Raw genomic sequence first — 15,131 nt, forward strand, 5'->3', positions numbered from 1 at the left:
CATTTTATTAAATTCCCCGTGAGTAGCTGAAGCAGAATATATGTATATTATGGCAGTTACTAGTAAATTATGAAGCTTTGCTACAAAACAAGATTTTTTCAAAAAATTGACATGAAAACAAAATGGAATGGTCATATGTCTGCTCCAGGGTCCTAAACCAATCCTTAGAGAGGGGCTGGATTTGAGAGGAGAGAGAAGGGTAACTATCCTATTCTATTTGTAAGAACTCTTGCAGGGTACTGGCCAAGACTGTAAACTTGATGGTGTCATCACTAGTATATAAAGTGGATGCACTATGAGGAAGGGACAGAGCTGCTGAAATGTACCAAGGAAACACCAAAGGGAGTTTTGTACTTAGAGTGCATCTGGGTAGAGCTGTCCATTGCTGCAAAGGCCTAAGAGCAGATTGGGTCCTATGGTGGGGAGCTGGGGACCATCCTTGAGAGTGGAGTGACCAGACCCCTGCCCTGTCCTTCAAGAGGGTCCTGAAATGCAGCTGGCCTTTCTGAACTATAAACAGAGGTTTTCGATGTAAGTAGATTTAAACCCTTTGCAACCCAAAGGTGGGGGAATCTGCTTGCCTTAAATTCTTTGCCTTTATAATGAGCAGAGTGTGGCAATATGGTGTAGATCCTTAGCCTATTTTAACTAAGAATATTTATTTAATTTACTCCCCTTCACAGAACACCACAGGATGGTTTTTGTTAAAATACGAAATTAACAAAGCTCCTTTTCAGTGTGTGCTGAAAACTATAGACTGTAATGTAATTGGATAATCCTATTTTGCCTGTTGACCACAACTTCTTTTAGGAAGAGGGGTGTCTTTGTCCCTAAACTAAAAAAGTCCCTAAACATCCAGATTCCCCAACACATGCCTTTAAGTGGAGGGGGTTCTGAAATCTCAAATTCTTAAATCATCCCAATTTATTTCTGTCTGACTGCCCCAATGCAGACCAAAGTATGGGGGGTTCTGAAAACTCCACTGCTAAATCAGTTTCTGCTTATTAATTGCTAGCCTTTTAAGCATGCAGGAAAATCGGAATTGTACAGCATTGCAAATGTAAAGTTGTTCAGGGACCAGTGCTGGTGATCATTTATTTTGAAATTTGTTTTAAGTAAAAAATTGTGATTAAAGTTTTCCCAACCAAATTGTTTGAGTTATTTATGTAGAGAGAAGTGTATTGTGTTGTGCCACAGATAAAGTGGTGTGTGACATTTTAGTGTGATTTTTTTATTACCTATCATCCAAATAAATAAAAAAATATTTCCTGTACACTGGCCTGGTTCTTGGCGCATAGGTAGCTCAGGGGGAGGTACTCAAGGACCATGATATGCATCAGAAATAAGGCTGAATAAAGAACTGACATTAAACCATTTATTGTGTGTCACCTAGATCGGGGAGGGAAGGAACACCCTGGGCCTCATTACGACCCAGGCGGTAAGTTACCGCCTGGGTCGTACCCTTACCACCATGGTGTAAACTACGTTTACACCATGGTGGATGGCGGATTTACCGCCCCATTCCAAGGTGAGTGGGGCGGTAAATCCCCATTTCCCATTTTACCCTTCCCCATTCCCATTTTTGCCCCATAGGGCATAATGGGAGTGGGGAAGGCGCTAATTACGCCACTGTAAATTACGGTGGCGTAATTAGCACCATGGTCCCTTAGCGCCATGGATTTTAACGCCTGCAAAAAGCAGCCGTTAAAATCACCATGGCGCTAAGGGACCTTGTAATCAGGCGTTAAGGGTCGGCGCCGTTTACGGCGCCGTTAACCCCTTAAAGCCTGACTCATAATGAGGCCCCCTGTGTTGAGGGTGGCCTCCCAATAAACAGTTACATTGTTCAGTGAACAAAGTTCACCCTATTGACACCTGGGTTCGGATTCCCAAAGCATTTAGTGCAGCGCAGACACACGCGGTATCTGTACCATCACAATTGGTGTGACTTCTTATTAGAGACAAGTGAAGTGCAAATGGGCATATAGCCTGAGGCACAAGGAGCCTATGCTCCAATGAACACCAACAGAGTGCGCTTGCGGTAATACGGGGGAACATGCTGGCACTGAAGACAAATGGGCTGCTTTGCGCATGATGCTTTGAAATAAACTAATCAATGTTATTGTTGAAATGACATTCCGCTGTTATGTCTAGACTTTAACCATGCAACTTGAAGGGGAAAACTACCATGGTGAGCCACAGTCCTGCTGATGCTCAAGCCGTGGTAATGTTCTTTATAACATACAAGTACATTTTGTAGTCTGGTAATCCTTGCCGAAATAAACAGAGGGCATGAACGTTTATTACACATAAATGAGGCATTTTTCTTTCGAATTTGGCTTCTTGTTGTACAACTTGACTTGCAGTTCTAGATGCAGCATTTTTTAAGTAAGACTGCAAGCTCCAGAATGCAACGCGGAAAGAGACAGGGAAATTAAATAATAGGGTCTTTTATTTTACCTTGCTTGATGAGGATAGTGTAATGTGTATTCTGGAACTTGTAGTTTTGATGTCACCTTTACAAATGCAGATCCAGGAAGATGCACTATCCGTAGCGCTGGTACAGGGTGGTTAGGGGCAGGGTGAAAGGTGGTCACCTAACTGCTATTGTTAACATTCACTGAAGATGATGGACGATTGTGACCACAGTTGGGTGCAGCTTTTCTGTGGGTCACCACAAAAATGTATTCCAGAGACAGAACGAAAGAAGCGCTGATTGGTCTTTTCACGCTCCTTTGACTGCTGCCACACTGTACTGGCAGCCATGCCATGGGGTGCTCAAAGTTAGAGGAAGGAGGGAGCATTTTAAGAAACTCTCACTACAATTTTTTGAAATCTGTTTAATGTTGTTTCCAGGAAGCTGTACGATGCGGCATTCATAGAACAGTTCATGCTGGTGAAGCAGGGCCACCGTCAGTGGTCAAGGAGGTAAGAACCAAGGGCAAATGTGTGGGGGGAGGAGATGGTTCTTCGCTAATCTCTTCATCTGATGAAGAGGCATCCTCAAGCAAGAATTATTTACAACCCCACTCCAATTGAAGGGGTCCGGTATTCCTTTGCTTTCGGGACTCGACATTATCAATGAAGGTATACATTTTAAAATGTATTTTATTTATTTATATGCAGCAGGAACAATGTTCTTTTGATCACAAAATAGTGTACAATAGATAAGAAATCAGATTTCACAGGAAGCAGTGAGCATCTTACAATGGGGTGATCCTGGGAGACATTCTGACCAGGTTTATATTTATTTATTTATTTTAATTTTTGTACTGCGCTGCATGCCCGTAGGCTTCAGGGGGCACATAAAACTTGCCAGACACACAGACAAGCAGAGAAATCTGACCAGGGAAGCAGCAGAAACAGAAGCACATAGTCAGGGCTGAGATTGAAAAGATGAGTCTTAATGGCTTTTTTAAAGGAAGAATAGTTATCAGGGAGGCGTATGGAGACACAAAGGGACTTCTATAGAAGTGGGGCTTGGACATCAAAGCTGGTGCCACCAAAACAAACCAATTTGAATCTTGGCTGGACCATTGTGGGTGCAACAAATGAACGAAGATTTCTAATGGGCATTTTTTGCTCTTAGTACGTTCCGATAGGTATGAAGAAGATAGGCACTTGTGAGCTAAGGTAAGAACTTTGTGGGAAATTCTTTGCCTAGCGGGGAGCCAGTGTAGGGTTTTTCTGAATGTGGAAATGTGTGTACGACGAGAGAACTCAAATATGGTACGTACTGCATTATTCTGTGTAACTTGAAGGGCACCCATATTCACAGCTGTGGTACGGGCTAGCAGGCTATTACAGTAGTCAAGCCTGGAATGAATTAATGCTGTGGAAAGCAAAGCGCAATTTTCAGCGGTAATGAAAGGTCGAAGCTATTGTATGCGCTTGTTGATGAAGCTGCATGCAGATCTGATATAGGATACGTGCCGTTTCATAGACAATTCGTCATCTGGGATTACTCCTAAGGTTTTCACCTTCTTAGAGACTGGAATAGTGTGATCCGCAATGTGGAAATCGGAATAGTCAGGAGTAAGCTTTGTGTTGTTTAGGGCTAAGGAGTTGCAGGCCATCCAATACTGTATGGCATTGTAAATGGTATTAAGGGCAGCAAGGTCCTGCTTGTAGTGCCCGCTAATCTGAAGAACAACCTGGGTATCATCAGCGTAGTTGGTATATTGGACTCCCAGGCTGTTCAACAGGTCGAGTAGGGGCCGGATGTAGATGTTAAAAAGAAGCGGTGACAAGCAGGAACCCTAAGGAACACCACAGGTTTATGTAATGGGGGAAGAGTGATCGTTCCCAACACACACGCATACAGTTTGGGGTTCCAAAAAAGGTTGTGGAGGGGAGTAAATGGAAGAGTCACTGGGGACAAAACATAAGTGGACATACATAGATTAAGGAATTTAAGTCGTATTTACCTAGCTTCCAATCATTATGCCTGATGTGAAAATAGTTTGTGCCAGTGCAACAAGCGTAGGGATTTCTGGAAGCACTTTGATTATGTTTCATAGACTATAGCGTTGAATTGCAAACAATTGGGCTCTGTAAACGGTAGTGGCCATATCCCCATGCTTTTACACTCCATTAGCTTGTAGGCCAACCACTAGCGACCTCCTAGTACACACAGATGCAAATAATAACTCGTCCTTGTAGGATCTCTCGCTGCCTGTTTCTGGTTGTTCTGAAGTCATTTGTGTACTTGCTCTTGGTCACCATGCCTCCTGTGAGGGACACACCAACCCCCATTGCTTTTGCGTCCCAGGTCACTTTAAGGCGCAAATGTCACAATGCTGGAATAACTAATACTGTGATACATAGAGAAAGCAAGGCCTGTCTTGCTTGACAAGCTTCCAACATGGAGGAAATACCACACACCAGGGTGCACCCAGTTTATGAACGCTCATAAAAGAGATTGACTGTGGCTCCCAAAGCCATGGTGCAGAGGGATGCCTCTCCCCTAAGCTTTATACATATGTCTGCTGTAGGACAGACTGTTTGGGAATTAAAGTGCATCATAAAGTTGCTTTGCATTGTGATTACCATCAATGGGTGCACCTGGCACCAATGGTTTAGATTACACATTCTTAAGGAAGACATTAATCAAGTTCAGCTGAGCACTTCATGTGGGGTGTTATGTCTGCTTGCTTGCTGTTTTTAAAATAGGGGACACCTGAATGCAAACACTTGACTGAGCTTAACTCTAGTGATACCATTGTTTAATGATGCCTTTATCAAAGTATATCTTTCTAATTATCATAGCATTGTTCTTGAACCATATTTTCTACCAGGGGCCTGCACAGTTTGGCTCTCCTGATGTTTTCTACTACAATTCCCATCGGCCTTAGCCAGCATAGTGTAAGCTGAGGGATCATGGGATTCATAGTTCAAAACATCTGGAGAGCCTAAACATGTCACAGTAATCCCTGAAATGTATGTTCAGATCAAGATGTTACCCTAAGTCCTTTTAACTGTTTCCGAATTTGTTATCCAGCCTTTTTACTACATATTTTGCACTGTGTTTTTTAATCAAATTATTTGCTCCAAAATACAGGGCGCTTGTTTTTGTAAGCCAGTATGGGGTGGAGAGTCAGTGAGAGTTGGTTGGGGAGTGAGTTGTGGGGTGGGCACGGGGGGCATGAGTGGACTCCCCTCAATCTTGCAGCATACAATTCCATTAATATTTGGCTGAAAGAAAATTTGTGGTGAAAATGTTATCAGTAAAAACACATATAACCTCAGACTCGACATATGATGGAAGCTTGTGTCAGAGGGTATATTGACAGAACATAATTATTCATCACATGCCAATAAACTGATAGTTGTGAAACCTGTACAGTAAATAACATAACATTAAATCAAACTGGAATTGTATTTGTTAAGGCAGTTGAAATACTGAAAGCTGAAAGAATTGGACATGGCTATCACACCATCGATGACCAGGTTCTCTACAACGAGCTGTTGGAGAAAGACATGCACTTTGAGGTATGTGTCATGTTCCTGGAACTATGATTTGAAGGTTTTGTGCATGAGTAATGTTATAGAAAAAGTTGCCACATCGCTCTGCCACACAGATATCTCTACTTTCAATATGAACAACAGTTTAAGGTCCACCCCTTCTTAGCAAGCACGTTTCCTGGAGGCCGCATCCCGTCATGGTTCCACATAGACAATTAGAGGTACTTTAACCTCTAGTTAATACATTAACTGAAGAGGGGAGTGTGAAAGTGCAAATCCACTCTTCCACGGGGGGTGGAGGGGTTGCAAGTACAAGCTATGAATAGTATTTTAGTGATGTGGTGGTCACATGGTTAGGTGACAACACAAAGTAACTAGAATACACATATAGCTGTGCCACACATTAGGAAACTAGCAGGGTGGGAGCGATGCAGGAAACACACATGCAGAGGGGTAGTGGTAGAAGTAACTTGGGTCAGTACACCTATATTGATAGGTAAAAAGGCAGGTAGGTGGGGCTTGGTTTTATTATACAGTTTGAACTACATTAAGTAGCCTTGTTAGTTGCTGCAGGGAGCAGGAGGCCGACGGCCATATTGGGGCCTGGTAGTGTTGACAACTGCAAAGTACCAGGAATTAGCTAATGGCCGCAATATCCATTTAATTTAATTTTATATGGGGGCAGAGGAGCTCATGGAATGAAGGCCAGAATGAAAAGCGATGCCAAATGATATTCAATTAATAGTTGCAAGGGAATATTTTCCCAAGAGAATGAAGTTGCTCTCCAGACAGCAGGTGCCTTCGTAGACGATAAAATAATGAATACACAGTGATCGTGAAGGACGCAGTATGATGCACGAGGGGGCTCAAAACCATGGCAATGCCAAAACATAGCATTGAGAGAAGAGCAACAGTGCCCCCATTGACCAGCAGGGCATTCTGATTAGGAATAAAAATGTGTGGTAGAATGAATATATAGAAGTAATTCATTTCTAGCAGCATGGCCGCGCACACATTTTCTCATGCAGCTGTTCATCGTGAGAAGATAACTTGAAGGCTTGGCCCAAAGTTGGCCACATATATCAATCAACTAGAGAGGTACTGAGCAAGCAGGGCAGGGGGCGAAGGATGAGGGGATCCAATCAGGAGAAGGGGGTGGTGTGTTCCCAGGGCTGCAACATAGTTTTGCTCTGGCTGATTTCCACACGTAAAATGAATGGTCGGTTTCGGTGGGATGCTACTGCCCCCGCTGTCTCCAACATAGTGGTCCAATTAGCACTGAACATTTTATCAACTTGCGCTATGAAGGGTGACAGCCAATCAAAATGCTAAGTTCCGTGCTGCCCAGCAGAGTATGTTGTCATCAAGGGGTGGGATCTTTTAGGGGTGAGTAAAGGGAAACCTCCAATTAGATCTTTTCATGTATAGGGTTCTTTAGGTGGTTGAAGACGAGCAGCCAATCAAAATGTTTGAATTATACTCTTTGTTGCAATTGTAAAAATGGTTAATTTCACTTTAAAAGGTGTAGCCCGGAAGTGGCAATTTGAGAAATGGGTTTTCAGTTCAGTTCCACAGAGCTGTCAGTTTTTTCTACCAGCTGTTAATAAAACGTGTTTCTTTCCTTGCTGCTTGTACACTCCTTTTTTGACTACTTTTGGATTTTTCAGTGGATTACCGCGCCTTTACATGGTTATTAGGTCTTAACTGCCCCAGGGCAACCGTGACAGAAACGTGTTGACATAGGCTGACTCCTACTACTATCGCCTTGAAAATAGTTGGTCGTTTTGGCCCTCTTTCAGACACGTATCCACTACTCACCAGAAACACCATTCCATTTTGAATCGCTTGCTTTCTGTTAAAAACCAATTACCCTGAATGCAAATCCCATGACAAATATAATGTTTAATTTGCACTTAAGTCTTCATTCTTATTATATTTCAGTAATTTTCAATCTAATAATTCAAAAACATTTTTAGTACATTACCACACCTTAAAGAACTAGGTATCTCCATAGTTTTGTTTCTTGCCCGTATTTGAAATGTCTCAATTTTTCGTTGCGAACGTTACTCTTCATCATCAGTAGCAAAACCCAGGTGAGGTTCCATATTTTCAGTTATTATGAAGAATATTGATATTAGTGATACAATCAATTCTCTGTAAGCACATTATATTAACTCTCTAAACACAATGCTGACTAATTCATTGAGCATGAAGTTTGAACTTTCCTCTAATCTACCTGCTCACGCTTAGTGCACACTGGCTAGCAGTGTGAGGATGCTAACACCACTGCACGGCGAGTCCGATGATCCTACCCTGCCATCTGTCATTGGTACTAAATTCATTACCTACAAAAGCACCTGGAGAATATCTAGCTGAGCTGTGCAAAGGTGCCACTTAGAAAGTTATCTCGTGGCCTGCATGAAGACTACTTTCACTGTCCCTTAAATGATAATGATGTGTTATTTATATCGCGCTTTCGCCAATGCGCTTTGCAGAGAACCGATTTACATACGATATCACCCAATCAACGTTAGTACTTATTTATCGATCTCAGAAGGATGAAAGGCTGAGTCAGCCTTGCTGGGATTCAAACCTGCAACCTGCAGATCACACACAGATCGCAGCAGCGAGCATTCAACCCATTGAGCTATCTTACCACTACCTTAAACTTCATCTTCGGAAACCCAAGCATTAATGCCTGCTCAGTTTCTGAACAAGATGCAAACACCCACCAAGTGAAATCTGATAATTAAGAGGGACGCAGTCATTTGAAGCGGCATGCTTTTTAAATGCCTGCATGCCTCACACAAAGCCCACAAACAACATTCAAATTAAACTCCAACACAACACTCTAGTAAAACAACTACTTGCATACACCTGTATTTTTCTCAACTGCCTCTCTGTCCCTGATCACACACATGAAATCAATGAACTCATTAGCACACACTCCCGAGATATACTCTTCCTTACGGAAACATGTCTCAAACCCTACAAAAGACCTATTATCCCTGATATGCTTCCCCCACACTATCTCATCCACCACAGAGACCACCCGCACAAACAGGGTGGTGGCATTGACATCACTCATAAAAAGTAACTCACACTTAACAACCTCACACCTCCTCATACACGTGCTTTCAAGCACCCACTCTCACTTGCTCCCACCTTCTACACCTCATTTACCGCCTCAAAACAAAAAATCACAACTTTCACCCCACGTCAATATCCATCTTGGCGACTTCAACCGTGGTAGTTCCCATCAAGAAAACAACCTCATACTTAAGAGTATCCTCACTTCACTTGTCCTGTCTGACCTCAGGCAATTCATCACTTACCCCACACACACATAGCTGGCAGTAGCCTGGACCTTTTTCGAAAAAATCATATCTCTGTTGAAAATCGAATCTAGGTGTCATGGTCAGATCACTTTACTATCCCCTTTACGCTCACTCTACCACACAAAATCCCCCCAGCTGCCACACTTCCAAAACCAGACAAACCAAACAGATTACAGAACCAGTCTTAGCACTAATCGTACAACTCCCCTAACCTCATATGCCCATCCCTCCACTCTACTCAGCAATTACAATCAAAAACTCCCCCCTCTCAATCAAGCAGGAAGCCAGATGTCTAGAAAGAGGCTGGCACACAAACCCAGCCCCTGTTACCAGAACACCACTCAAACCTTCCCACAACAAACACAAAACAGGCATACACAATGCCTAAGCCATCGATTACCTCCAAGAATTCCAATCCACCAGCATTTGCACACATAAACTATTGTCAAATCCCTCTTCAAACCACCATCTGCACCTTCCACACCCCCATTCCACTGCTGTATGTAATACACTCACGGACTAATTCAGCTCCAAAATATACAACATCAGGAAAGCATTCTCCCATCTGCTTACCCACCATTCCCTCCCCCACTCCCAATCGTTTAACACATGACATACCTACGGCCACATAGACACAGACATCTTTATCACCCTTATTACAAAAGCAAAATCTGCACACTAACGGGATGATGCATGCCCACCTGAAGCCGCATCCATTTGCATCACCGCCCTCACTCCACACTGACTCAATATCATAAACTCCTGCCTCTCACATGGTACTATCCCCTTTGCTCTCAAAACTGGACAAATCTCACCCCTCCTCAAATAAACCTCTCACGACCCTGAAATGACAGCCCCATCTTTATCCTGAAATATCTCGCCAGAATCATGGAGTGCTTTATCATTGCCAACTGTAACAACACATAACCACAAACAACCTACTCAAGCCCTTCCAATTTGGCTTTTTACATGGACACCACTGAGACCACTAGACTCACATCCTTGATGCCCTCCACAATCTCACTGACAAATGATACACAGCACTACTCTTACTCCTTGAACTCTCTGCAGCCTTCAACACCATCGACCATACCACTCTAGTCAACATACTATCCCACAGGATGCAACTCTTTGGCACTTTCCTCAACTAGTTCACCTCCTTCCTTACTGACAGGACACACTTTGTCTCCATGCCCCCTTTTCAATCCAATACAACCCCTGTCAAGTAATTGTCCATCATGGCTCCTTCCTATCTCCACTCCTCTTTAACCTATATGTTGAATCCCTTGCACAGACCCTTAGCCAACTCAACTTCTGTTTCCACCAAGATGCAGATGACACACAAATATACTTCTAAATCTCATATCCACAAACGTTGTCTCTCCAACAACACCACCTGGATGGCCACCCACTTCCTCAAGCTCAACAGTTCCAAAACAGAATACCTACTCATCTGCCTCCCAGGACACAAACCCAAAATTCACCCATGAATCAAAGAACTCACCACGGACAACCCACACATATCCTTCTCAACACCTGACAAATCCCTTGTCTTCACCATCGACCCACAAATTGCCTTCACACACCTTATGGCGTCTGTCACCAAAACATGCAATGTACAAGTACACCTCCCAGGAAAGATCAAACACATTCTTCCTCCTGATGACTTCTGCCGCACAGTCCAAGCACTGGTCCTCTCCGAGCTGAACTATGGCAAAGCTCTTCTCACTGAACTCCCCAGCAGCACCCTTGCCCCACTATAAGCCATACAAAACTCAGCAACCAGACTCAACCTCCAAGTACCAAAACATTCACACATCAACCGAGGTCTCGCCAAAGTCCACTGGCTCCCGGTACCCCAAAGAATTTCAGAGGACTCTATTGTTTTCAAAGGCATCCAGCACTAAACCCCATCTTACCTTTAAGACAAAATCAATCCCATCACCCACACAAACACCAGACCAACAAGCCAGCATCTCCTACACATTCCACTCTGTAAACTAACATGCATAAAAGTACGCATTTACCCAGTAGTCACCAAGGGTATGGAACACCCTACCACTACACATCCACACTGCACCCCATCACCACTTTCATTAAGAGACTTCAAACATACCTGATTCCCCCCACAGACATCCCATCCCTCCATCTCCCCTACTACTACTTGCCTATCCTAATATTTCTATCCTATCCTGAAAACATTTTGTAACTTCTGTTTCACCAACCTCCTTTTTAACCTTTGAACTTTGTAAGGTGCTCAGGGATGCGCAGGGCTGAACAAATATTCTAATAAAATATAAAGGAATAAATAATATTATACACACATGTATCTGCATTGTACTATGATTGAAGGCCTTAAAACAAAACACATAGTCAATTATGTAGTTATTTAGATACAGTAATAGTTATAAAAATTAAATGTTCATTCATTCAAATTCCTAATGTTAGCCAAAAGCTTACTAAGCTAAATTTTAGTAACACTGCTTACTCCTTTTTGTGATTGTTCTAAAAAGGGGATTATTAATTTAAATAATGTACCATAATTATAATAATGATTGTCATATTTACTTCTATACCATTAGTTTATTGTGTTAAAGGTGTAACGCCTATATTTTTAAAGGATGAAATATCTATATAGTCTGTCATGCTTTGGCCTTATGGCAATCGGGTTAATCAATGACAATACAGACCTTCTGATAATCTCATACCATCGACACAACCTCAAATGCACATTCACACCCAGGGAAGCGCGCTCAGCCAATCAGGTGGCTGGAACAGCGGGCAAGAATACACTATGTACCACCCGCTTCTTCAAGCCACCCGAGGCCTTTCCCCGGGCAACGCCATCTTGATTGTGGGAGACAACAGGGTGCTTCTCTCTGTTGCCTCCCTACGTCCCCACCCTTACCCCAGTCCCCAAAACAAACCTGACCCTTTTCTCAGACTCCTGCCTTCCTCCCCACTTACCGGCTGGACCCGAGCTTTGTGCTACGCTCCCGGCGCTCCTCCTGCCCGCCACTGTAGAAATGGTAAAGGGACCAAGTCCCTTTTCCTATGACGGTGGCCATCTTTTTTTCTTTTGTTCCTAAGAATGGGCATGCATAATACAATTAAACCCCAGGGTGAAAATGGCTATCACCCCCTTTTTTCAGGGGGTGGCATGGCTGGTAGCGGCCCACAACCCTTGCTGGGGCCCTCGGTTTGCTCGGGCCTGCCTAGGGTCAGGCTCGCGGACCATTACCGGCCATATCCGCCACCAACACAGGGGCGATTGCCATAATATTGACCTTTGAAATGCCCCAACATTCAAATACTTGAGCCTGAACACTTGCATATTCATTATCATTTCCCACTGGCCAGTTGGATCAGACCCTTCATTCCTACAAGAGGGGAGCAAACTGTTGAAATCAGCAATTAACATTGCATATAACATCCTGATGATGGGAAATCTTGATATATGGATGGAATACACGGAAAACAAAGCAGCACAACTACCATGGAAGATCGAGGATTCACATTACAAATTAAAGATCAACTCATCGCCTGTGCATACACCAGGGGCCAGATTATCATACATTTGCCCGATTTCTAAAAAGTGTGCAAATGCTATTATAGAATGGGGCAAACAGGTTCTGTCACAATCCGTATTATCTAGAAACATTTGCATTTGTTTTTTTGTACTGTTTTCCCGCTCCGAGCAGCTCAGCAGTGGAACAACCTTCCAGTTACCCTTAGAGCAAAGCCGAATCTGTTAATCTATAGGATAAATATGAAGACGCATCTCTTCAAATAATGTGCCACTCCCTAGCTTTCCACCTACTGTTTACCTAACATGAATTTGTCTCTCTGCGCCCTGATGCCTGCGGGCTACCGACGCATTACAAACAAACAAATAAAAATAAAATAAATAAATACTGTGTTTGCTGTATAACACAAATACTCATCAACCATAGTAAACACAATAGCCTGTTTCCTTTTTTCCCTTTTGAAACCATTTTTACATACTACAAATTGGGCCTAAATCAGTTTGTTCCATTCCTATTATCAAAACAGAACAATTGGTGCTAAATACATTTGCTCCACTTTTTTGCACCGAGCAAAGCTTTGCTAATCTGGCACCATACGTCCTGTTTCCCTCTAACTGCTCAATATCAAAGATCAAGACATTACCCGTTTTCTAGAAAGACCATTACTTAGTCCAGGGAAACCACCTCCAGACCCTCCCAAAAAAAGACAAATTCATGCACCAACGAATCAGTGAAGCAGAAAAAACCTAAAGACTTTTTTGTAATCTAAAGAGAGATGACCATCCTCAGTCAAACCTCCATCCAGGAAGAAGTCTACAAAGACAAGGCGGATGACCAAGCAGCATCCTTTAACGCTAGAGTGGAAGCCATGCAAAAAGTCATCCCAACTTCATCTAACCGGAACCATGGAATAGAAGTTGCCCCCAAAATTGGGTAATTATTACTTTATAGGAGTTTCTCTCAATGACTTTCTGACAACATGCAAAACACGAAACCGTTAATGCACAAACCTAACCATATCCCATGGGGCATCTTTGGGACCGCACTCGTGTCCTTTTGCAATTCATCCCTGGTGGCATATATATGACATATACATGACAGTAAATTGGAGGGTTTCTCCTTTTTTGGAATTACAAACTGTGCCTAAATCACCCAGGGGCGGTAATCAGGAGTTACAGCTGAGGCAATTGGAGACTAAATCCATTTTGGACCTCGAGACTAAGAAACCTAGGGGTCATAATCTTGATGAAGAATTATATACCTTCTTAGGAACCTAATATTTTACATTTGTTTTTATCTCTGATGAATTACCTCTGGATTTTAGGTACCCTGTATGATTTTGATATGACCCCGTGAACATTGTCCTTCAGGGTTTTCTTCTGATTTCAATCATAAAGTATATTCCCTTATGTTTTGACGTATTTTTCAGGTTGATATTTCATGACATTGTTTAGCCTAACTTGTACAATTTTGGTTTTAACATGTACAGTAGTAGAGTGAACTTTTTATACTGATCACTATGATGAAAATATTCTTACACAGTATGTTTGTTGGATTCCTTATACGTTTTCACTCTGTTTTTAACTCTGTCTCGCCCTTAACCTTCCTTTTTCCTTTGAAGAGGGTTATGTTACATCTTTAGAGATGCAGATACTTATTTAGCAAGGGTTACTTAGGTATGATACCTCTTTTTTAGGTCTATTATAACCTACGTTTTTTATTGGTACTATCTAGCACATGTGTACCAACTTTTAGCAGTAGAAGGCTTATGAGGAAGGAGGTTTGCCTTTAAAATTGGGGCATTTTAGGGTTAAAGCACTTTGCACTTTATTGTGGATTAATTTGTTGACTATTCTTCAGCTGTCCACAGATGCACGGTTTTTGTGCCATATATTCTTTCATAGAGAGCAGGGTTATTTTTAAATATTCAATACTTTATGTCATCTTACATATTTAATGACCGTTTAATTGATCTATGCTAACCTTGTGTATGGTTTCATGCTTTGTAATATCAGTATATTAAGGTATAGATTAGTGCATCCATGGACGTAGAGCACTGAGCACATTATTATTGCTGTTGAATTTGCAACTCTTATCCCTTTTATTACTTTCCCTCTTGTTTCCCTTATCTTGGCTGCTATGCACTGTTGCACCTTGTTGGCTGCTTATGCACTATGCACTTTATACTGCCCACATACTGCTACATTTGCCTGAAATGTCCCATTTTTACCCTTGTGCATGCATGATGTAAATTATATGTTCAGGCATTTTGAGACTATTGAATTTTTTGGGGCACGCCTAT

The 15,131-nt window shown here is 42.4% G+C and overlaps 1 protein-coding gene across 1 annotated transcript in view; it reads left to right on the forward strand.

Annotated features, from left to right (window-relative positions):
- LOC138579930 (adenosine deaminase-like) overlaps positions 1 to 15,131 on the forward strand; it is a 325,526-nt gene that overhangs the window by 225,799 nt on the left and 84,596 nt on the right. Inside the window, exons 8-9 of the mRNA XM_069650151.1 lie at positions 2,857 to 2,928; positions 5,890 to 5,991. Coding sequence (XP_069506252.1) covers positions 2,857 to 2,928; positions 5,890 to 5,991 — 174 coding nt within the window. The remainder of the gene's footprint in view (positions 1 to 2,856; positions 2,929 to 5,889; positions 5,992 to 15,131) is intronic.

This window comes from Ambystoma mexicanum, chromosome 3p, assembly GCF_040938575.1.
Source record: "Ambystoma mexicanum isolate Mex_15411 chromosome 3p, UKY_AmexF1_1, whole genome shotgun sequence".
NCBI lineage: Eukaryota > Metazoa > Chordata > Amphibia > Caudata > Ambystomatidae > Ambystoma > Ambystoma mexicanum.